At 42.7% G+C, this 24,278-nt stretch overlaps 2 protein-coding genes across 2 annotated transcripts; both read left to right on the forward strand.

The window, feature by feature from the left end:
* Positions 1-295: 295 nt before the first annotated feature.
* LOC309402996 (C-C chemokine receptor type 8-like) lies at positions 296-1,486 on the forward strand (the record flags this gene model as incomplete). Its single annotated transcript, XM_081996976.1, has 1 exon — positions 296-1,486. Exon 1 carries the CDS (start codon positions 431-433, stop codon positions 1,484-1,486), a length of 1,056 nt encoding a protein of 351 aa, XP_081853102.1. The 5' UTR covers positions 296-430.
* Positions 1,487-22,780: 21,294 nt separating this feature from the next.
* On the forward strand, positions 22,781-23,969 carry LOC309402995 (C-C chemokine receptor type 5-like; the record flags this gene model as incomplete). Its single annotated transcript, XM_081996975.1, has 1 exon — positions 22,781-23,969. Exon 1 carries the CDS (start codon positions 22,806-22,808, stop codon positions 23,967-23,969), a length of 1,164 nt encoding a protein of 387 aa, XP_081853101.1. The 5' UTR covers positions 22,781-22,805.
* Between the last annotated feature and the right edge of the window lie 309 nt (positions 23,970-24,278).

A 24,278-nucleotide genomic window follows, 5' to 3' on the forward strand; every position in this document is an offset into this window, starting at 1 on the left:
TTATAAGGGTCTTCATGCTCAAAAAGTTTCCTCACCCCAGGGCGCACAAGCAAATCCAGATTCTTAGATCAGATGCAGGTTTTGTACCATGTTGCACCGCTATGACCATTCAGAGCATGAATTTTTGCTTGTCACTATAAAGATGAGGGGCTAACCCCTCTGAGGCCGTTTCAGGGACTCTGAGAGCACCCCGGTGCTCACACTTACGCATGTACTGGAACAACTGGCAGGCTGCAGGTGCAGCCTTTTGGGTGGTAGAGCTGCTCTTGTCCAGCCGGTGAGGCCAAGACTGCATTTTGCAGTCCCTCCCTGCCTGGGGGCTGACCCACGGGCTGGGTGCGGCACAGAGAGAGGCAGAGGCCACCCTGGGAGACCTGTGCCAGGACAGCCCACCGTTTACCCCTTGCTCTCTCCTGCACAGGTATCTGCGATGAATCCCACAAGCCAGTTCCTTGGCACAACAGAATATGACTACGGATACGATGAAAACACTGCTCCGTGCAATGAAGGAAACAGCTTTCGCAGGTTCAGATCCCTCTTTCTGCCTACCCTTTACTGCCTTGTGTTTGTCTTCTGCCTTCTGGGAAACTCCTTGGTCCTTTGGGTTCTCCTAACGAAGAAAAGGCTGACGACGATGACTGACATCTGCCTGCTGAACCTCGCAGCCTCTGACCTCCTCTTCGTTGTGCCCCTCCCTTTCCAAGCCCACTACGCTTCAGACCAGTGGGTTTTTGGCAACGCCATGTGCAAGATAATGGGTGGCATTTATTACACAGGTTTTTATAGCAGTATTTTCTTTATAACCCTCATGAGCATAGACAGGTATATAGCAATTGTCCATGCTGTCTATGCCATGAGGATAAGGACAGCCTCTTGTGGCATAATTATCAGTTTAATCCTGTGGCTGGTGGCTGGCTTGGCTTCTGTACCCAACATCATGTTCAACCAGCAGCTGGAAATTGAGCAGTCTGTGCAGTGTGTCTCCGCATACCCCCCAGGCAGCAATACCTGGAAGGTTGCTTCTCAGTTCGCAGCCAATATCTTAGGCCTCTTGATTCCCCTTAGCATCCTCATTTGCTGCTACGCCCAGATACTGAAAAACCTGCAAAAATGCAAAAACCGGAACAAGATCAAGGCGATCAAGATGATTTTCATCGTTGTCATTGTTTTCTTCCTCTTCTGGGCTCCCTTCAACATCGTGCTGTTCCTAGACTCTCTGCAGAGCCTACACATCATCAACGACTGCACGGCGAGCTACCAGATAGCCCTGGCCCTGCAGCTGACAGAAACCATCTCCTTCATCCACTGCTGCCTGAACCCCATGATCTACGCCTTTGCTGGGGTGACGTTCAAGGCTCATCTTAGAGGACTACTTCAGTCCTGTGTCCGGGTCCTCTCCAGCGCTGCCGGAGGTGCCGGGGCTGGTCAGTCATTTTCAGCACCCACCCAGCTCTCCGGCTGCTCTGACAGTGCGGGCGTCCTGTGAGCCCACCTGAGACGATGCCTTCTGGCCTAAGGTCTGGCGTGGCCCTGGACGTGGTACCGCGTGTGCGGCACCCTCCCGGGAGGACCTCGTTTTGTGATATGCTGTGAAATACGGTGTAATAAGCGGCAACATTAGTTTCCTAAGAGCACTGCAGTGTCTGTAAAATGGTGACCTTACAAGCTTGCCACTCTAAGAGTTTTAGAGCTCTTTTAATACCTTTCAGCAAGCAGGGTGCTTCCCCTAGTATTTATTTTCTCCTCTGATGAAAGCATCGCTCCTGCCTCACCCCCAAATGTGCTCTGCCTTGCGGAAGCTGTTCCGCACCTGAATCCCTACGTCCCTGGGACAGGGGTGGGACACCCCTCTGGGAAGCGGGGAAGGGGACAGGCATGGGTTTGCTTCACGCTGCGAAGAGGGAATCACCTCAGCCATGGTCACCATTCCCCCTTCGCTTCAGCTCCCAGATAAAGAGGCCCCTCAGCTCAGGGCCTGGCTGCTTTGCTGTGGGACGACAGCTGAGGTGTCCCCGGAGCTGCTGGTTCCCAAAGCAGCCTTTGGTGGTGATGCCTTCAAAAATAGCAGAGCAATGCCTCCCTGTGCCCCCCGATACTGGGCTCTCATAGAGGCCCATGCGCTTGAATATGTCGTCATCAAAGCAGCCTGGTGGTCTGCATCACCACGAGAGGTGTGGGACCTCCAGCTCTGTGCCCCCAGAGCTCCCTGCTCAGTGTAAATACCACAAAACGGCACGCAGCGCATAGGCTCCATCTCCTTTTCCATACGTCATTATTTTCTGCCATTTTACACATGTTTTCTTTGAACAAACATATTGACTGCACCTTTTTGTCTTTGCTCCTGAAAGTCTTTCTAATGACTCGCAAGCCTCGATTAGGATAAGGATGTTTTTACTGATTTTTGATCCGGTATCACGTAAAATACATCTGATGGAATTCAGAGGCACCCTGGAGCCTCTCAATATAGGCAGCAAAATAAGTCTTGCCTCCACTTTCCTGCTGAGAAAGATGTGTTCTCAAAATCCCAATAAAAGTTCACAATGAAAAAGTAACATTTATGTTGAGGTAATATTACTGTGAACAAAATTTTAAAAGTTAAACAAGAGAGTACTTGAAACCAGGTACTTGTCAAAGACTGCATTTTCTAGGGTGATAAAAACGTTATGCATTTTCTTAGTTCTACCTTTCCTTCTGAAAAAATAATTGCATTTTTTTATGTTTCATAAAAATTTCAAATATATTTCTAACCTCAGTGCCAAAATATTCTTGCCATTAGTTACATCGTGTAGAAAATACTTCTTTCATTTATCATTGATAGTGCAATTAACATTTCTAAGATTTATTCCTCAGTGGATAAGAAATGCCCTGCAGCTCAATTATCATATTGTTTTACTTCTCAGAAGACTTCTAGGTATTTAGGAAAAAAGCCGTCTGTTTGTGTGTTTCTGTGGTTTTTTTTGTACTGTGTAGGCACTTTAATGATTAAAAAGAAGTATGGGCCAGCATCTCAGATCAGATATCTTCCCCCTGTGGCCAGAATTTTGGAGTTTGGATCAAAGTATTTCTGTTTAAAATGTGAGGTGACACTTACCATCATCTTACCTGTTGATGTTTCCGCTGAAATAGGAAGGGAGAAGAAACAGAAGTTACATACATATTCTTTTTTAATTGGTATTTTGAGAAGAAGGGAAGATGTTTTCCAGCCAGCTCTCACACCGTGACACCTTCCCAATGAGCTTCATCACTGCAGCTTGGACAACACAACACTTGGCAGCAGGAGCCAAGTTCTCTGCCCGCGGGGAAGAGACACAACTGACTGACCAAAGAGGGGCCCCTGGTCCAACCCAGACCATGTGGGACTTTACAGCACCAAGCAGCTGCCTTCAAGGATATAAAGTATCTGTGGAGAGTCCCCTGCACTTTTTGAGGCCTCTAGATTGCAGGGAATGACCACTTCATACCCGGCAGCCTTTTTGGCACCTTTTTTTTCTGATTGAAATTGGGCACGTGTGAAACAGCGAACAATTTGCCCTGATCCCTTTGTTTTGTCAACAGTTGTGTAAAAAAGACCAAAACCAAGCAAAGACTGCTTTTAGGTAAAGATAGTACTCAAGGACTCTGGTTTTAAAACACAGATTTGGCTCACATTTGCAATCTTGTTAGTCATAAGAAACAATAAAGGATAAGGTCCCTAAATTCTTATTTTTCAATAATTGCTATTTGCCTTGCTGAATTTCAAATTTCAAAAAGACAAAAGGGTCAAAAGCACTGTAATTTTTCAAAGACTGTGCCCCTTTTCAGGTTGCTATGTCATTCAAAGTGATACACACCAGGTATGCCCCAGACACGCACAATTCTTTCCAAGGCCATAATGAAATTCTGTGTGTGAAACTAAGATGTCCTGAAGAGTCTCTTGCATCATTAATGCAGCAATGTTTTCAGCAGTAGACTGGGATTCTCTCTGGGTTACAAGACAAGGACCAAACTCTTTGGTTTCTTTTTTTTTTCTTCTAGTCCAGCTCCAACTGAAATCATGCTCTCTGTGTGTGTGTGTGTAACAGCAGAATTTAGCCCAAATGATATAAATGATATGTGAAGCCTTAGCCAAAGAAATAAAAAAGTGTGTTTTTCTGGACTCATTGCAGAGTTTCTTCCTCCTCCTCGTCTTCCATTGCTGCATTTGAAAGACCAGTATTTAAGAATCCAGAGGAGTAGATCCAAACCCCCCACCCTCTGCTCAAGCACAGTGGACCTCTCACAGATCAAGATTGCAGATTTGTAGGACACTTTTCCCTTCAGAAGGCTCTTTCTGTAAGAGTCTAACGTGGCTGCAAAAAGGAGTAATACAAGTGGCTATTTTGCCCCTTTTATTATATGAACTACAAGAACAAAGACACAAACATACCCAGCATCACCCCAAATACTCATACACAGCAGAGCTCTCAGAAACATTATGTCTCTTCTCTAAACATGAAATTTTATTGTTGATGTGTATTTACACATGATTTTATGCTACTCTTATACGCGATGGAAAAAATCTACAGAGACACTAAACAAGGTTCAAAAATTTTTGCACTTCTATGCACTGAAATAGTTTTGGATAGCTGCACTAAACTAGTAGGATGCTATTAAGGAGCTGGTACTTCCATTTTTTACGTTCCATTTTTTTTTAGGTAGAAACGTGTCAACAAAAATCTGCTTTCTTCTGCACATGTAATATTCTCCCTGGAATAAAGTAGTTAGCAGATGCATTATTTCCTCAGTTTCAAGGGTTCTGACACAAAGTAAAACTGATAAAAGAATTTTGCAATCTACTTATAACCAGACCAGCTAGTTTTCATGTGCTGAGTTGTCAGCTGCAAATACCACTGCAAAAGCACCAAGGAACTTTCAGGTTTGATGTCACCTGGATTTCCTGGTACTGTGTGTGGTAACGTGAATATATATATGCCAAAATACCTAGCCCAATCTTGTTCCATTTAATTAGTGAAAAGTTGATGGTTATTCTGAAAGGACGGAATAAGGAAATTATTGCTGTTTGTAGAACAGATCTCCTAATCAGATGTTGCACAACTAAAGCAATTTTGTTTCTCCAAGGACCAAGCTGTAACACCTGCCATTGATATCAGATTGCCAGATAAAGTACTAACTACCACTTTTCATGTTTGGTAACATTCCCCTAGCTAGTTCTAAAACGTGTCTGAACTGTCTTGAGCTTTCTAGTTATTGATTTTCATCTAACGTGTTTCACAGTCCTCCACTTTCCTGTGTCATGTTTCTCTGCCCTTTTGTGGTGTGATGCTTGTGACACTATGACAGGAAAGTCTGAGCTTATTCTAGTCCAAGACCACTTGGCAGCGTGCAACAAAACACCCAAATGTGCACATGCTCAAAACCACCTCCCAGACCTTTAAAATAAATAAAGTATAATAAAACTGTGCAAAGCGGTGCAAAGGAGAACTGGGAGAGTTAGAGAAGCAAGAACATCATGTAAGATGTGGTGCTGTTGGTGACTCCTCCTGGCTTTTCTCCAGCCTGCAATTGCCAAGTTCACAGCTTTTGTAAAGTTCCTCAGTCCTTTTGACTGACCATGGGACAGCCCAACCTTAAGAAGATGTGAGATTGAATTTTAGACGTCTCACATTTGGCCCACCTCCCCAGACTAGGGTCACGAGAAATCTGATTAGATGAGGGCTCCTGGGAAATTAAAAAATGAGCATGGGAGATCGTTCTACAGGAAGAAAAATTCCTTAAAGTGAGCTTCTGCTTCTTCAGGAACAGCACTTGGAGGTTGTACACACTCTTTCTCTCTCCCTCTTTGGTCCCATGAAGCCCCCTTCTTTCCATAAGGAAAAATGAAGAGCTGCACCTGGTGTGACAGTAAAGTGCTGGTTTGTTCCGTGTTGGCATCTGGATTCACCTTTATCATCTAGCAGGTGTAGAGGTCTGTGACCTAGATAAGGGGCTATGCCCTCCCAATGGGAACAGAGACAGAAGGTCAAGGGAGACAACCCACAGAAGTTATAGAAAATGTCTACTTTCCTTGCCTCTTCCACTTCTAGAGAGGAAAATTGGGTGTTAATTTCTGACTAAATACTAGAGTTTCATTTCTTCAATTTTTTTTGGCTGCATCTGCTCAAGCTCCTAGATTAAACAGAAAAACACAGCTAGAGCTCTCAATTAAGATGCTTAAACGTTATGAAAAAAGTGGGAATCAACCCATAGAAACCACCTGTTGAAATGATGTCAGAAATGATGCAATACTTCAGGATGATACAGCTCTGGAAAAACACATTAAACTTCATCTTATAATACTACATAACTTAAGCTAATCTTCTAAGTGTGTTTGGGAAACCATGAGTATATGCCTTTGAAGAGCTGAAAAATTTATTCACCCTCCTACCAGTTGTTTGTTGCTGCCTGTTAGATGCTGAGGGCAGTGGTCTCCAGGCACACCCCCACCACTGGCAGCCCCAGGCAGCTTTCCAGCCCCGGGACCACACACTCTCAAGAGGTTAGGCTATTTGGCAAATGTGTGAAATTCAGAAGACATTGCAGATTATATCTCAATAACAAGATTAGCTTACTTCACACACATTACTAGATGGCAAAGACCTAGAAAAAGTGTGCTTTAGGTGCTAGAAAGAACTTTTTTTTCCAGTGCAATTTCTATGGTGGGCAATTCAGAGTCATGAAGAGCTAAAAAGTGACTTTCAAAATAAGAAATGCGTCAACACAGTAAATACAGTATCACATAGAGAGACTGCTTCGGAGACGCAAAACTGTGAGATCAAAAAAGCATTCTGCTGGGCTCAGGATAATTAGCAGCTGAGAGCAATAACTAACAGGTCACACAGCTGCTGCTCCTGGACCTAGCTCGAATGTACCCCTGACTGTGCAATATAAACATATTTCTCTACTTATTACAGCCTGTGCACCAAAATATCCCCAGGACTGGCTTTTGAAGAGTCTCTCAGGTTCTCCAGCAGTTCAGGGACATGGATGTCAGTAGTCTGTGACAGTATGGCCATGGAAGACATGAAGATGCCTCAGAGACTGTGGTTGGGATGGGAGATTTGTGATAAAACCAAATAGTGCCACCAACTGCTGGGAATCCAGCTCAGGGTGTCTAAAAAACATATGGAAAAAAAAATATGTCAACAACAGTTGTTGTATGGTAGAATAAAATTGTAAAGTGAAAGATCATCTCATGTCTCCGTGGGAGGGGGAAACATGCAGTTATGACTTGGCACTGCTCTTAATTCCAGGAACTGTTATAGCCACTTTCATACTCAGAAATTTAAACCCATTGTAACATACTCTTGACTTTGAGTTTTCTTGCCCCTTTTTCTTTCTTCTGGGGCACTTCCTTTAGCACAGCCTTCCCACTCCTAAGGACTACTTCCTCTGTTTCAGGAGTCACCAGCACCTTGATTTCTTTCCTGCTGTAAACATGCTAGAGGGTAAGTCTGTGCCTTTGTCCCCAGTCCTTTCCTCACAGCACACCACTTTGCTTCCCCATATCAACCCGCCAGGTTGTTGGCTCTCAAAAGCTGGGGCTGAGCAAAGCTGCCCGGTGCGGGAGGTTGGCGAGTGAAAGAGACGTTGCTGAATTCCTCTAGCCTCACTATCTCTGGCTCAAAAACATAAAAATTTCCTGAAATATGTTACCACTTCTTCTCAGTATTGTCTTGTGAAATATTTACTGAATATTACCTCTTGTTATGGGGGAATGTAACAAGGGAGAGGCTTCTGTTAACCCTATAAACAGAGACTATGCTTTCTGAGTGTCTTCTGTAGCCCTGTTGCCCAGTAATATGGTATTTCACCCAGCAGTATGGTATTGCTACTGCTAATGTCAGGCCACAGGCTTTGTACTGAGTGTGCAAGGCCTCAGGACTGAGGTTTGCCAGCCTAGCTTTGTCTGAACTCATCTTGACCAGCCTGAAGCTTTTAGGTTTAGCTGCAACAGCAGTTCTTCTGAGCAAGTGGCTATATTTAATTTGTCCTAGTTTTGCTTATCTTTGTGTGGCACAACCACAGTTTTTATACAGAGAGTAGTAAAAAGTAGTTATTCTTTCTAACATGGCTCTAACATGATGCTGCAATGTAGAGAAATACAGTCCTAGTATGACAGCAGAGGCTTTGAGAAGTAGAGACAGAGGATGAGGTGTAGAGGGACCCTTTCATGAGGGACTGGCAGCCCGAAGCCATTGACCTTAGGACAAAAGGAGTATAAACTAGGAAGTGTGTATATAACAAATGTAACTATTGTTGTTGTTGTTATTGTTAAGATGTTTCTGCCCAGAAGTATTCATGACTTTTTTTTTCTTTCTCCTTTCTTCTGCTGAGATAATTAGATCTGGACTAATAACAATTGTTGGATTAGAGTGCTAAAAGTTCAATTACACTAACAATAAAATCTTGGGTTTATGTATAAGGTGTTTCCTTTTTGCTCATTACAGAATTGTATTACGTTTGTCCCACAGACGAGGCCAGCTAGGCATCATTGAGCACCTTCGTTGACAGGCTGGGTTGTGGCAGTCCAAATTTATGAGGTACAGTACCAATTTGGGGAAACCCCAAACAGGCGAGAGAGAGTGAATGATCCTCACCCTGAAAGCCTGAGATTCACAGGTCTGTATACAATAATTGGTGCTCTACAATTACCTGAAAGGGGCTTGTGGTGAGGTGGGTGTTGGTCTCTTCTCCCAAATAATTCGCGATAGAATTAGAGGAAATGGCCTCAAGTTGCACCAGGGGAGGGTTAGATGGGATATTGGAAAAAAATTCTTTACTGAGAGAGTGGTCAAACATTGGAACAGGCTGCACAGGGAGATGATGGAGTCACCATCACTGGAAGTATTCAAAAAACATGTAGATGTGGCACTTCAGGACATGGTTTAGTGGGTAGGGTAGTGTGGTGGGGTTGATGGTTGGACTTGATGATCTTAAAGGTCTTTTCCAACCTTGATGATTCTGTGATTCTATGATAATCAATTTAAAGACGGGTTCTGTCACATGTTTGAGATCCACCACTGAATTCAGTGAGGCAGGATGCAATAGTCATTGGGATTTGTATAACGTTTTCCAGAGCTTGACATCAGTGTTAAAAAGATCCAAATAAGAACTATTTATTACCTCCTCCTCTTATTTAAGACAAAGATATAAAGATATATCAGATCACCCAAAATCAATGCTATTGCTCATTTGTGGCCACACACTATAACTACCTGTAGTCCTTACACTAGAATCTTGGCTAGAGAAACACACCTCATGGTCTTCTTTCTTGTGTAGGTTTTGCTCTTCTTAATTAGAAATACATTACAACCCAAATACATTATCCAGTGCAAACCCCAAATGCATTAATAAATTAACCCAGAAGTGAGATACAAAACTTTCTGTGGTTTACAATTTTCTGCTGAAATGACTTCGTAACACCACTATGTTCTGAAGCTTGCCTGACTTCAACTTCTTTTAAGAACCTGAAAATCTCAGAGGTCTGCTGAAACTCTGGTGGCCTTCAGATGACTTCCATGCCCAACTTCTCTCTCTCTCTCTCCCCATCAGCAGTTCCTTTCCTTCTCTTGAGCTGGAGAAGATAATCAGGTGTCCTCTCTCATCCAGCCCAGTGCACTCCAGTGTCAGCTGGTCAGTCTGTCTCCCCTCCTAATGAGTCAACCTGTTCTCCTCCTTCACACTGATTCTCAAGCTAGCTGATAAATTGTGTTTTCACTTGTCACAGCTTTCTGATACAGTTTTTCTGGGTTGTGTCTGACGTCCAGAGTCTTTGGCCCTAATTTTTCTAGGCTTTTTTCTCAGCCAGAGAAGATATTAGGCTACATCCCAGGAGACACTCACTGATTTCAGGGAAAAAAAAACATAGGCTTGTGGGGCTTGACTTACCTGACAATCTTTTCAATGAAATGCGTGGAGGGAGGGAAGTTGGAAGTGTCAGTGGTGAGCACTATGTAAGTATTTAATGTTTAATGCATTTAACATATCAACAACCAGGAGAGAAGAAATGAGTGTGAAAAACAGTAGCAGACAGTAAACTTCACCACTATCCAAGGACAAGTGCTAATAATATTGACAATATATTGTGACCTGAAGAAGTCTTGTAAAGTGGAGCAGCGGTGCACGATGTTAATTCCCCAAAGAAACATGCCAGCGATAGTTTGGTTTTGAGATTTCAGGTGAATCCAAGTGCACCTCAGGCAATGCAAATACATTTTATTGCTAAGATTCACTTAAAGCTTTATGTAGGACTTTATCCCAGCATACTTTAGTACAACTTAGGCAGTAGTACTACCAGCTTTCCTTTGAATTCTGTTGCTCAGATGGTTTTTCAATTGAAGTTATTTTTATCAGTTATTTGTGGCTTGCTTTCGTCTTACCGTTTACACAATCTCTTCCAAGAAGAACGGCAAACTAGTTTGCATGTGCTAAATATGCCAGCATAAAACAACTATTTCAATGTGTTCTGAGAGCTTCACAAATACAGATGGACTGGGCTTCGTATCACACTTGCTAACACCGATACCGTTTTGCACAGTGGCACAACCACAACTGTTCAACTAGCAGAGCAGGTGTAAAATATCTCACTTGTGAACAAAGCTGCCAGCTAGCTCTTCCATTCCCATTATGAGATGATTAGTACTGCCTTTAAAAAAAGAGAGAGAGAGAGAGAGATATGCAATAAAGTTTACCGCACCATAGTACAGAAGATACCAAAGTACAGTGATCCTCATTTGCTGGGGATGGAGAACAGTGTGCGCAGTCTGTGGTATCACAGACTCTGTGGTGTGGTTAGTTTGCTGTGGACTGTGAGAAAGGAGGTTTTGATGACTTACCTGAAGCCCAGTGTTTTCTTGTATTTATTTTCTCTACAGAAGTTACTAAGGAAATGGTGTCTCCACCCTGGAAATAAAACCTGTCGGAAGATGATTAGGGTCAGATTCAGTATGTCTACAAATTGGTGTAGTGTGGCTATGAAGGTGGCTTCAGGCTGCTGGACTCTCCACGGGGAGTTTTCTCGGAAATAAAGCAGGCTCCACCAGGTGCACAGGGCTGTGAGGCCAGTCTCTGAGAAGATTGAAGACTATCTGGGGCTGGTTGTATCTTTCGGATTCAGATTCATTGAGTAGTTCCGCAGATACCTGGGAAGCAAAATCAGGGAAGACTTACATTTCAGAGATGCCAAGTCCTGTGCCAGAAATACTACTGGAATCTGCAAGCTTGTCACAGGGCAGGCACAAGTTCTACCAAGGGATTTAGGCACTTAGGCCTGGATTTATCCTACCTACCCTTAAGTGTCTACTTCTAGCACATAAATTAAGCACCTTCCCTTTCCTTAGGTGGAATCCCTTAAACTTAGATTTTCATAGATGGCCTCTGAGGTTATGTTCCTCATGTTCCAGGGCCCAGTGTGAAGACCGAGAACCAGCAGCTACAACAGACGGACACCATGCCCCAGCATAATACTTTGTTTTGGAGAAAAACAGTTCAGAAACTACATTCCCTAACAGAACTAGAGACACGATCATGAGGGAAAAGCAAAATTCTACAGTCCAAGAATGGTCAGGGTAGTGTACATTAGATAGGGCCTGGTCCTGCATGCTAGTGAAGTGCAATAAAAAGAACCCTGAAAAAACAGTCCCTCAGCTGTGAGGATGGCTCCTGCAAACTGAATGAAGCATCATGATGTGTGTACTCAAGAGGTTAACATGAAGGGCAGATTGCATTGATGTTTCCTTGTGTAGAGCAACTTGGAATATCTTAAGTATATGTTAGGTTCCCAATTCACTTACATCTCAGTTGTCAAATCTTACTTCTACAAGGCTCTGTGAAATGCCCCAAAGCTGTGAGGAAGTACTATGACATCTGAGCAGCTGACGATGCAACTTTCATATGCCATCAATAGAAACTGTGTTCTGCTTTTATGTATCTTCCTACCTCTTCTAAAACACAGTGCCCCTTTAGAACACCTGCATGGGTATGAGGATGTAGGGGAAGAGGAGGACGGCCTTTGCAGCCTTAATTCTGTGACATGATGGGGACCGCATGCAGTTTTCATGGGCATGAGCAGGGTACAGTGTTCATAGTGCCCCAATAAATCTGTTCCTGCTTCTGAGTGGGTCACCAGCAGGACTGGTCCTTAGATCTACAGCATAAGTCTCTTCCTCTTCAGCAAAGGGTGTGGACAGTATGATATCAGGCTTACCTGCTAAAAAAACACCTCAGCCCCAAAGAACAGCAAATCAAAAATATTTGGCTTGGTCTTTTTCCAAAATAAAGAATGGTTTCTCATGACCAAAAGCCCCAAAGATAACTCGAGTTACCTGAAACATTTGATTGGGCTATAACTCATTTTTGTCAATGTACAGGATGGCTGTCTAGTCTGAACTCATTGACTGGGCTCTTTTTATCGCTTTTTATCACCTCCATATGGTGATTATTCTAGCCGAAGGCGGAGTAGCTTAAGACACAGTTACCCTCTGCAAATACCTACCTCCATCCTTTGACTATAGAGGGAGCCCTTACACTAGCTAGCAGGTTGCCAGCTAAGGGTGGGAGAGACGATTCCTACAACCTACAACATGCAATTTGAACCAGTCTGGAATTAATTACCTACTAACAGACCTTGCAAAGTCCTCCTGTGTGCTCCTTCTTGTGCTCAACCGAAGTTGCCACATGCCCATCCCTGTAAGCTTGAGGACAGTCAGCAAAACGTCTGCTGAGGGCTACTGTGGATGAGGACACTCAAGAGGAGTCTACTGCACAGGACTCAGTAATACGTTTATTGAACTGCTTTTTTAACACAAGACATCTACTCCATCCAATTTTACCATAAAATGGCAGGCTGAAGCACACCAGAGGGATGGGAAGGCAACTCCATTGGTATGCACCTTCCCTCCTCATTCTGTCCTGCTCTGCCTGGAGTTCTGAAATGTGCTCTGACACATGGGAGTATTTCTCCTTGCACATGGGAGGCCTAGAATATGAGATGAACTGCAAGACCATCGCTTAATCTTTGCTATGGTCTTAGTGGAATACAGCTGAGGCCCAGTCATTTCTATTTAGGTAATCTGCTTGGTAATTTTACCAATTTTTGCCAACAGTGAACTTTCCCCAGATCTCGCTTTCCCTCCACCCGAAAAGAGATTTCTTCAAGAAATTAGGAAAATCATGTCAGTGCCCTGAGTGTACCCCACGTCTTGACTGCAGTATCCTCATAACATTCTAAATTTAAGGCAACAACATTATTGTCAGAAAAAGCTAGTTCTCTCTTACATTCAGCAGCTGATGGAGTAAGAGAAGCACGTCATGGTTTGGCTCCCTTGCTTCAGTTCTGTCAGTGGTAGTGTTGTGACAGCTTGTAGAAAGCCCCAGCTGAAGTGACACAGTTTTGTTGCAGAATTTTTTTGTTCTTTTTTGATTCTTCTCTTTGGTACAACCAAGCGGTACTTCCCTGCTTATGGAATTTGAATTGATTAGCATGGTGAAGTTTATGTACTCTTTTCTTCCCTTTTTGCTCTTTCTAATTTTATAGATGGAGACCCTAAGCAGCTCTCTAATTTTATAAGGCAAGCAATCTTCACCTGGCAATGGTGACTGGGAGGTGATTGACTTCGGGAGGCTTTTTGCCCACTGCTTCCTCTGCTTCCATCTCCTAGGCAGTTCTTTGAATCAGTTAGTGTTTATAAAGCTCACTAAACCATTTCAGGAAAGATGCTAAGAGTAAAATCACATAAAGCAAGTCTGGAAAATCTCTCAAGAGATCATTTAGTCCTTTCCCAATCATTTCTCACAGGCCATGCTTCCTAGACTGTGGAACACTTCATTCCTTTTCCCTGGATTCCTTCAGAGTCCCAACATCCCTGAAAAAGGGATTTTCAGGTGGCTCTGTCCTTTCTAACAGGCCCTATCCTCTATAACATAATAATAATTTAGCTACAATTCAAAATGTATTCCCAGGTGCCTAATATTGTGTCCAATATGATATCTTTCTTATCTTTTTAATCTTTCTTTTTTCCTGTATTTTAATCTCGATCAAACTTTCTGAAGTTTCTTCCCATTATTTGCATTACCATATTGGAAAGAAACCGTCCTTGATTTTCAAAGGTCAGAGCAATTGGAGCTCAGGCAGCCTGAAAACGCTGTCCACTTGTCTTCAATCTAAGCACCTGGACTGGAGGCACAAAGAACTAAAACTCTTTGAAAACAGTGTGTGCAAAACTGTGCTTTCTTTCTGAAATTATAAGTGAGTCGTAAGTCATGAGTCACTCATTCCCCATCACAAGGATCCATCAAACCCATTACGCCAAACTCAAGACTGCTGCTTACGTCAGAGATTATGAAACTAGCATGCAGGTCGTCCAAGGATGACTTCTTCTGTGATCTCTCCTAGGACTGGTCTGTGTAAGAGAGAAAATGAAAACAAGTATCTTCCTAAGTGGCTTCAAATTTTAGCACCTCTATCAATATATGCATGCTTGCAGGTTTGTATACATTTTTTTCTCCCACATTTGTTTAGAAAGTACTGTCTGCATAGGCTGCTTCCTACACAACGAGGTCTTTTTCCTCTCCTGTGTGGGAGGGATTCAATCCCAAAGTGCCGCATTTGCTAAGTTTCCAAAACTTTTGCCATCACTTACGGGTTGTAAGCTGTAACTTACAGCTGTAACTGCTTTTTGCTCGGGCAAACTGATAGAGCAAGCAAAAAGAAGGAGCTTGGTGACTCCAGAAAGTCACTGAAAAAGGCAGAAGGAAGTCCCAGGATTATTTCTGGTACCCCCAGACAATTACACCTACCCGTAGCCCCTGAGTAATGGACTCCAAAGGAGTCCCACTCTAGGGAGCCAAGACAAGACCCTTCTCCAGGCGACTGCCCCTCTTTCTCATGGGGCAGTGAAAATTAAGTTCCTTAGGCAGGACTTTTGATCCTGCAAGACAAGCAGTTTTTTACCAGGCGTAGTAGTTCACAAAAGATTAAACTTGCAAACAAAACTGCTGAACTGGCAGCCTGTACATTGAGTAGGAAGAGATGTCCCAATTGGTAGAAAACAGGGCTTTTCAAATTCAGACAGCAACTCGGAGGGAGATGGTATAGAAAGAAAATGTGCATTGTGTCTCCCTGGTATCCACTGTGTCCCTGTAGGGAAGGCCTTTTCTGCTCACAGTTGAAGGTTTTCAGTGGTTTGCAGTCTATATTTACAGCAAAATCTACACAGTCCCTTACAGATCAACAGGCAATGTTTATGTTCTTTCAGCCATCACAGAGACCCCTCTAATGCCTTGCTTAGGCACTCCTTCTGAAACAGCTCTGTGAATCTCTTTTGTACTCTCTGGAACACCTGTGGTCACGTTGTCTATCACTGGTTTTATTGAAACGCCACATAGATTTGCTAGGAAATGACAAAATCCAGCTATAATTGTAGCAACAAGCCAGTTTTGCAGCTTTTCAGGAATACTCCAGGAAACCACCCATCAGTCTTAGGGAAAATGGTCAACAGCTGTTGGCAAAACACTGCAAATTTGAAAAACGTAGCCTTGCTATAACTTGCTATAATATTGTAAAAAGACTCCTCAAGGAGCAGATAAGTGGCCACATTATTCATCAGTCCTGGTTTATAATGACCACTTACACAGGCATCAATTATCACCCCAACAGCTGGAGGCTGTTGCAACTGCAGTGCCAATGGCATTGGTGAAGTTAATGTTTAAAAAAAAATAAATGCATGCACCAGCCTGTACACTCAACTATACTTCCTGCCTTTGAAAAAAATATATATATTAGCCACTTTCTCTCAGTTTAATCTCTTTCTTTCTATTGCTTTTGATCCTTCAATGTCACCACATCGAAAAGAGAATGAGCTGCAAGTTCCAGCTTGCTTCATACAACAGCCTCTTAGAAGTGTAAGGTCATCATAAATGGCTTTGCAAAAATTACAATAGATGTTCAAGGAGGGGTTCTACACCACTGCAGTTTTGGTGTAAACTGCATGCTGGCCACATAACTGGAAGGAAGGTAGCTCTACCAGCACAGTGCTCTGCCTCACCTAATTGGCTCTGAAACATCTGGACCTTGGTTTATCTGTCTTCACAATGCTCACCTAAGGCAAGTGCGACGCTGTCTAACATGACACTGCTTTGCTTAGTATAAACATATCCTAATTTTGCTTACAGATTCTTTTTCACTAGTGAAGATGAAAGGGAGAACCATGTGGAAATTATGTAGAAGTCAGTCAGTGACAATGAACATAAAGAATACCTTGGTGGGGTGTTTTGGAGACCTGAATCTAATTTTGAAAGCACACATGCTGTATGCCAGGTACTTCACACCACTTTCTGTTGAGCTGCAGAAGTATCTAGAACAGCTAGAAATACTTATTGTCCTGAGAACAGGATTTTATTGAATTTAATCACCCAGTCTTAACCCTGTAGAGAAATGCAGTAGTTCAGATACTGACTGCTCCAGTTCCAGCTGGAGTAGAACAAATAGACGCCCATAAAGTCTTCATCCCTCAGTTCTGTACTCAGCCTGGAAACTGAGGTTTTTCAGAAAAGAAGAACCATACCCTTGATTCTTGCAATAATCTTTTGCAATAGATCACACAGGAAGTGCTGTTTCCTATTTTCAGATATAGGGTTTAACTATGTGTTTGTTCACAAAGAAGAAGAAGACGTGATCAGACAAAACAAGCTTGATAAATCAGTAAGTAGCTATTTTTTTTCCTTTTTTTCATGTAAATGTGTATATATAGATATAGATTTACTCAGTGGGGAAATAGATGTGCCTAATGACAGTGGCAGTAGGGCTACCGTTCAAGCAGAGATACTATCTTTAAGAACAATTTGGTCTTGTAACTAGCTTACAACTCAGGATAAGGCTGGATGTGAGAATAGAGAATTGAACTGGACAAATGGTGTAGAAAATTATAATCTTTTTTGTACTAGAAACTTACTGGGTCTTGGTTTCAGTTGTTCCAGGAGGTCAGTGGCTTGAAAATGTGTTCTGCTAAGGATATAAACTAATCAGACATGAAATCCTTCACACAATCTAACATCTCTAAATCTAAGCCACATTTTGCTATATCGGATGCAGATGGCAGATGTTCTTCATCACTATCCTATCACATGGTTTCTTTTTATTATTCAAGTATCTAATCTGTTAAAGGTGTTGTTTCATTATCATATTATGAAGGGATATGTTCTTTGGGATTGGTTGCTCCAAGCCACCACATTAGAAAGCTTGTACTCCATATCTCATATATATCAGTCATGATTTGACTTGCAATTTTTGCCAATGAGGTTTTACAGAATAAAATTAATCACTACTACACTGGAATCGTACTATTCTCACAAACAAGGAGAGGTGAGCTCCTCTGCTTGTATAAATGAAACTTGCCAGACTTGCCACTTAAGTGTTAGCCTAAGAATACAATTTTTTTTTTTTTTGGTAGTATATCAAATATGCAGCTATAGCAACATTTGCTTTCATGGGAGGATTGCACTGTCATTTGCCAGGAACAGGTGACAGTGCCAGAGCAGTGGGCTTGAACTTCCCTGTGTGGAGACCCTTATAGCAATAACACGATTGGGGCATGATCTTATGATATATGTTGGCAATCTCCACTCCAGACTATAATCCTTCTTTTTTATACTCAAGTTCATCCCCGGAATGGCTGTAACTACAACTGTTGTTTGAATTCCTCTGAATTCCATGTTTTATCTGAAGCACTTTAAGTAGAGAAATTAAAAAAAGAAAAAAGCACTGAACAGAGATACTAGCACAGCACAGCTTACACAAGAGAAGAGCCCTCCTACACATATAGTCATGATATGCAGGAAGATATTTAATAGCTATCTCAAGTTTCTCTTTCTCAGAGTGCTTATTTTCAGTGCTTATGCTACTCTTCTACTGTACATTTGCTTAGGTAAGATCACCTCCTACTTCTTTTGTCTTGTGACCACATAGACTGACTCTATTTAACTGCAGAAAAGCTCAGAATTTTTGCAAGATTGCCTTTCTGGTTTTGGTGGGGAATGGAAACAATTGGATCCTGAGGGTTCACAGAGCATTAAGCCTGGTTTTTTCCAGCCCAGAACATATTTTTCCTTTAAAGTTCTGCAGGGATGAAAAAACCTCATCAGTTAGGAGGCAAGCAATTCTGAAGAGATGTTTCTAAAGCTCAGCTGTTATAAAAGAGGAAGAGGTTTCCAAAGCAAGGTTTGATTTTGGAAGGGACTGTCTTTCCCCAGTCATATCCTGGAAAGAAAACCTGTGGTCACTACCACATGGAAAGATGTGTTTGAGCGAAAGTATCAACTCAGAGTCTTACACACAGCACTTAGGTTACACTTGCAGATTTTCCTTCAGCTTTCTTGGTAACGCAAGAAGAGTACGTACTTCTACGCTTGCTCCCCAAGATGTCCTTGGTGTCTGTGCACAGTCTTCTCTGTAGTTTCGCCTGTCCACAGACTCCTTCTGGGAAGTCAAAGGCAAAGTTAAAGAGATAGTGCTGTTAGCAGGAAACATTGGGCACCTCTCTTGCAGCACCTGCTATCTGGATATGGGGTATTATTTGTCTTCATTTAAGCTTCAGTTTTATTTCATGCTACATTGTCCTTCTCTCTCTTCAAAAGTGCCCTAGATGCTGCTGAAACATACTTTTAAGCTGACTACAAGTCATTAGGCAATTTCTTTTTCTGTATGACAAGCGCTGCCCTTCGTGAAAAGGAGCGTGAGGGCAGGAGGAGTAGCGCTGTGTTACCCTTTCATACATTTCAAAAAAGAAACCTTGCCTTAGATTGTAAAAAAGGAAAGGGAACTTTGGGGGTCATTTAGTTTTGAGATAAGTGGCTCCAGGTGCTCTTCTAACTTGTAGTTATCAAGTGTTCTGATTTCCATGAGGAAACTTTGTCCAAATCCCCTTTAGGGCACAGAAGACGCATTGAGCTGTGACAACCGCCCTCTCTGAATAAGTCAGTGTAGCAACTCAGGAGCCTCTTTGCTTGAATTACTCTAATACGGAAATGTCTGATAGTCATACCAGCACCTAGACACTTCTATAGCTAACGGTGACACACTATAGATAACAGGTCATGCTCAAGAGCTAGCGAGGCTTCTCTCAAAACAGCTGAAATACAGAAATTTGAAAAGACATGATTCAGAGCTACATCCTCATTACAAGAACCTCTGACGTTGCAGTATGTGCAGCTCTGTTAAAACTTAAAGAAATGAGATTACATTAATTTTGACTCACAACGTTAAAATTATTAAGAAAACAATATTTTCTCCCATCCAAGCTGTAAGACCATTTCCTCTGCAAGAACTCTTTCCCAGGGTGCAGGTTATTTGGCCCGGGGCTTGGTCACACTTCACTGTATTCAACTTCTTGGAGACTCAGAACATAACCAGTTCTCCGAGGAGAAACAAGTGTAGCCTCCTATTGGACTGCTCATATATTCAAGTCGCTTTTGCATGATAAGCACACAGGATAAATTAGAAGGGAAGGAGGGCACCGAAGAGAAAATTCTCCTTCTATTTCTAACTTAGATTTGACTCAATTGCTCACTTTTGCAGAAATCACCCAGAATTTCTGCTAGCAACCAAAACTACCCTGTGCATGCAGAAACTGGGGGGGTGTAGGCAGGACAGTGGGCACTGATGGCCTCATGCAATCCATAAAGTAAACGAGAAAGCCCCGTGAATGAAAATCATGAGGACCTCCTGAATGTTCATTTGTAATTTTGGAGGGAAAGTAAGAGGGAAATAAGCTAAATAATCACAAGTTTCCAAATCAAAATCTCTCAGAAGAGCCTGTTTATACTTCCAGTACAAGAGCAGAGATAAACCTGGAGATTCCTGAAGCTTCATGCATAGATGATTTTAGAGCCAAAACCAGACTTCTTGTCAAGGCCTACACTTCTGCAGAAGATGTTCCTTTCTGCATGAAAATGAAAATTGGAAAAATGGTTAAAGATAAATAAAAAAACCCCACGAAACCAAATGCAAACAGTAGTTTCCAATGGAGTTTGTTAGGCAGATCAGTTTTCTAGCACTCTTTGTGATTAACATTCCTTGTGTGCAAAGGATAAGGAATTTTTTAGAAAGCATTTCAGAAAATATTTTTAAGATTTTGTGTTTGTTGTGAAGAGGAGGATCTGACTTCTATCCCATGCAAATGCTCAGAGATTTCCCACCAGGTCACAGACTAAACAAAATAACCACAGTAGCTGCTGTCTTTCAAGGCACCATCAGTGTGAACTGTACAGGGCAAGAGCTGAGTTTTGGTAGTGGGAAGGCATATTGGGTCTGGCTGGGATGGACTTAACTTTCTTCAGAGCAGCCCTTAAGGTGCCGTCTTTCAGATTTGTGTCCGCAGCTGGGACAGGTGACCCAAACTGACCAAAAGGATATTCCATATAATGTCATGGTCAGCAATAAAGCTGGGAGGGGGGGAAGTTTTTCCAAAGTAGGCATTGCTCAAAGACTGGTTGGCCATCCATCTGCTTGGTGGGAGATGGCAAGCATTTGTCCTTATATGACCGCTTGTGTTTTTTTCTTTTTTTTTTTTTGCTTACTCAAGTATCTTTAGCTCAACCCACAAGTTTTTCTTGCTTTTGCCCTTCTGATTCTCTCCCACATTCCACTGTGGAGGGAGTGAATGACTAGATGGGGGCTTAGCTGCCGACTAAGATAAGATGAGGGCAGCAAAGGAGACAAATCTGCAGGGAATCAATTACCTTTCATTTTGTTACTCCTACAATTATTTTCTGTTGTTTTTAAATCTCCAAGTAAGTTCCAAACTAGATTTAAAAAAATATTACTTTCTTTGTATATATACAAAGATTCAACAAGGCTAAGTGCACCAGGGAAGGTTTAGATTGGATATTAGGAAAAATTTCTTCAATGAAAGTGTTATCAAGCACTGGAAAATGCTGCCCAGGAAAGTGTTTGAGTCATGATCCTTGCAGGTACTTAAAAGACATGTAGATATGGCACTTAGGGACATGGCTTAGTGGTGGACTTGGTTGTGTCAGGATTGCTGTTGTACCTGATGATGTTAAGTCTTAATATTAGGTCTTTTCCAACCTAAATGATTCTATGATTCTATATATGAATGAGGGTATATATGTATGTATACTTGGACATATACACACACAGAAAATTGTTTTAACACTTTGTAATCAACAAAATCTGTTCCTGAAGATTATTTGTATTACATATATATCCACTGAGATAAAGACCCAGATTAAAACTAGGTATTCTGGATCCTGGATAGTCTGTAATTACATATCAGGAAATAATCCTTTCCTCAAACAGCTGACTAGGATGACATAAGCTTAAGACGCTTCAGAAATTTCACACGCTACAGCTCAGAATGGCCCACCATGTAGTTAAATTTGACTTCTACCAAAAAGCAGACGGGGGACCTGCCCCTGTGTCACTCCAGCCACAGGCTGAGTTTCTTCAGTTACGTTTAGTCTTGCAGAACTCAAGTGCAGAAAGAATGAAGTGAAGGTTTTGAGAATGCGGTCTCTGCAAGAGACATCTGCAATCCCAAAGGGTAGACCTCACCACTGAGAGAAGTGCACGGCAGGGCTGCAAGCAGGAGAGGAGCAAACATTGCTGCACTACGTGAGTGGTCAGGGATCACAGAGCGAGCTGGGGCAGACACACTGCCTGAGGTCTTCTGTGTTGGGAGTAGTCTGTGGCCTCTGTCAAGAGAACAGGCATCAAATTGGCAGGAACATGCAGATTTCCAAACCACCAGTCTCCTGTGAACAGCCACCAACCTTCGCCTTTGTGCCTGCCCCTCCAAGACACTTAGCCGATCTAGACTTTGGAGCTCCTGAATCACGCAGGGCCGCTAAACACCCACTGAAACAAGGAACCAAAACTTCTTTCATTCTCCAGCACCGGGGAGGTCTTTCAATTGACAGGAAGAAGCAACAACTGACAGAGGTGTTACAGGCCAAGCTGATAGCAACCCTCGTCTTTTATGCCGCTTGCCAACGTGTTTGCCTACCTGTTCTTTCTACAGGACTGCACGCCGTTTTCCTTCCAGAGCTACCTAAGACCAGCACGCTTCCATGGCCTACGCCTGACCCGGGCTCTGTAGAGGACACAGCATTGCCATCTCAACCCAGACCAACGCTGCCGACTTGCTGCTCTGCAACACCCAGGACAGCAGGTCCACCAGGTGGGTATGTTTAGCACTGTGCAAAGGTCATTTCCACACCTCCACTGACCTGATTCTCACAGCATTAAGGCTCCCAGGAAGCCTCGTGAACAACCTGAACAAGCGCCGGCCACTTTGCTTTACCCATGTCACGGCACCTTTGCCGGCACCGGTTTACACCTTGCCAGTGCCTGGTCCTCCTTGGGCGAGGGCTACAGTACGGGCCGGCACGATGAGAAGGCGGCCAGGTCCCAGGGAGAAGCACGGCTATGCTCTGCGTGCCAGCCGCTGTGCTTTGCTGTTGCTGCCTTGCTGGCTCTCTCCACCCCTTTGGGAAGCCACTGCAGAGCACAAACAGCCCTGAACTACCCACTGCTCGGGTTAAATTCATCGTTCCTCTGCTTCTGCTTGGGTCAGGCAGCTGACAGGCTATACTGAGGAGGAAAAACGCACCAGACAGCGTACATGGCGGAAATGACACGCAGCACGCTTCCAACATGCAGCAACATGACTTCAGAGGTATATAGAAGGGCTTCCTGGGAGCTCTGCAATTCCATTCTCTTCCACGCGTCGACGAAGTAATGCTCATGTGCTCAACAGCAAAAAGCATTCCGGATGAGGGCATCCACGTGTTTCACTCCCCGCACTGCCAAGCCTGGGGTTTCCTCTAGTTTAACATCCTTTTCTTCCTTTCCAGACCAACACACCATGGAAAACTACACCATGGACTTAGCTGACTTGCTCCTGACAACAGAATTCGACTACAGCAATTCAGCACCATGCATGGGAACTGAGGAAAAGCACTTTGCAGCAAAACTTTTGCCACCGCTTTATTCTTTGGTAGTGATATTCGGCCTCACAGGCAACATGCTCGTTGTCCTTATCCTCGTAAAATACAAGAGATTGAAGAGTATGACTGACATCTACCTGCTCAATTTGGCAATTTCTGATTTGCTGTTTGTATTTTCTCTCCCTTTTTGGGCTTATTACGCTGTTCACGACTGGATTTTTGGGGAGGCGCTGTGTAGAATTCTCTCAGGTGTCTACCTCCTTGGCTTCTACAGCGGGATCTTTTTCATAATCCTGTTGACCCTAGACAGGTATCTGGCCATAGTGCATGCAGTGTTTGCTTTAAAAGCTAGGACAGTTACCTACGGCATCCTCACCAGCGTTGTCACTTGGGCTGTTGCTATTTTTGCTTCTGTTCCTGGGATAGTATTTCACAAAACTCAAAAGGAAAACTCACGTTATACTTGCAGTGCTCATTATCCAAGTGAAGCCACAATAAATTGGAAGTACTCCTATATTTTAAAGATGAACATTCTGGGACTTATTGTTCCAATGCTCATTATGATTTTCAGTTACTCACAAATTCTAAAAACATTATTGAGATGCAAGAATGAGAAAAAACAGAAGGCAGTCAGACTTATTTTCGTGATCATGATTTTTTATTTCATCTTCTGGGCACCGTTCCACATTTCTTCTTTTTTGCATACATATCAAAGTTCACTTTTTGACACAAATTGTGAAATCAAAAGTCAACTGGAGAAAGCAGTCCAGGTGACAGAAACAATCTCAATGATCCATTGTTGTATCAATCCTGTGATCTATGCATTTGTTGGAGAAAAATTTAGGAAATATCTTTATACCTTTTTCCGAAAGCATGTTGCAGCCCACCTCTGCAAAAAATGTCCAAATCTTTATCATGAAAAATTAGAAAGAGTTAGTTCCACATTCACACCATCCACTGCAGAGCATGACATCTCTACTGGACTGTAAAAATATATGAAACATTACTTAGTAAATGTTGCATTGCTCACTTTGCCTTAAGGACTGCCTGATATTATTTAACATCTTTATTATCAACCACTACTGAAAACCGTATGACCCTCAATTCTTGTGGTTAACTGTTCCCTGTGGTTACAGTGTTGTCCATTCTTAAATTAAGAGAATCAGTGAGTTCTCCAGGAAATGTTAATACCATAGCTGAATCACATCAAGATTTAAATGGGGCCCAGAATAGTATGATTCTGTTTCTTGACCCAAATTCTATAAAATGAACAAATTCTAGTGAGATCTACCTGGGAA

The sequence above is a fragment of the Phaethon aethereus genome, assembly GCF_964289735.1.
Source record: "Phaethon aethereus genome assembly, chromosome: 2".
NCBI classification, from domain to species: domain Eukaryota; kingdom Metazoa; phylum Chordata; class Aves; order Phaethontiformes; family Phaethontidae; genus Phaethon; species Phaethon aethereus.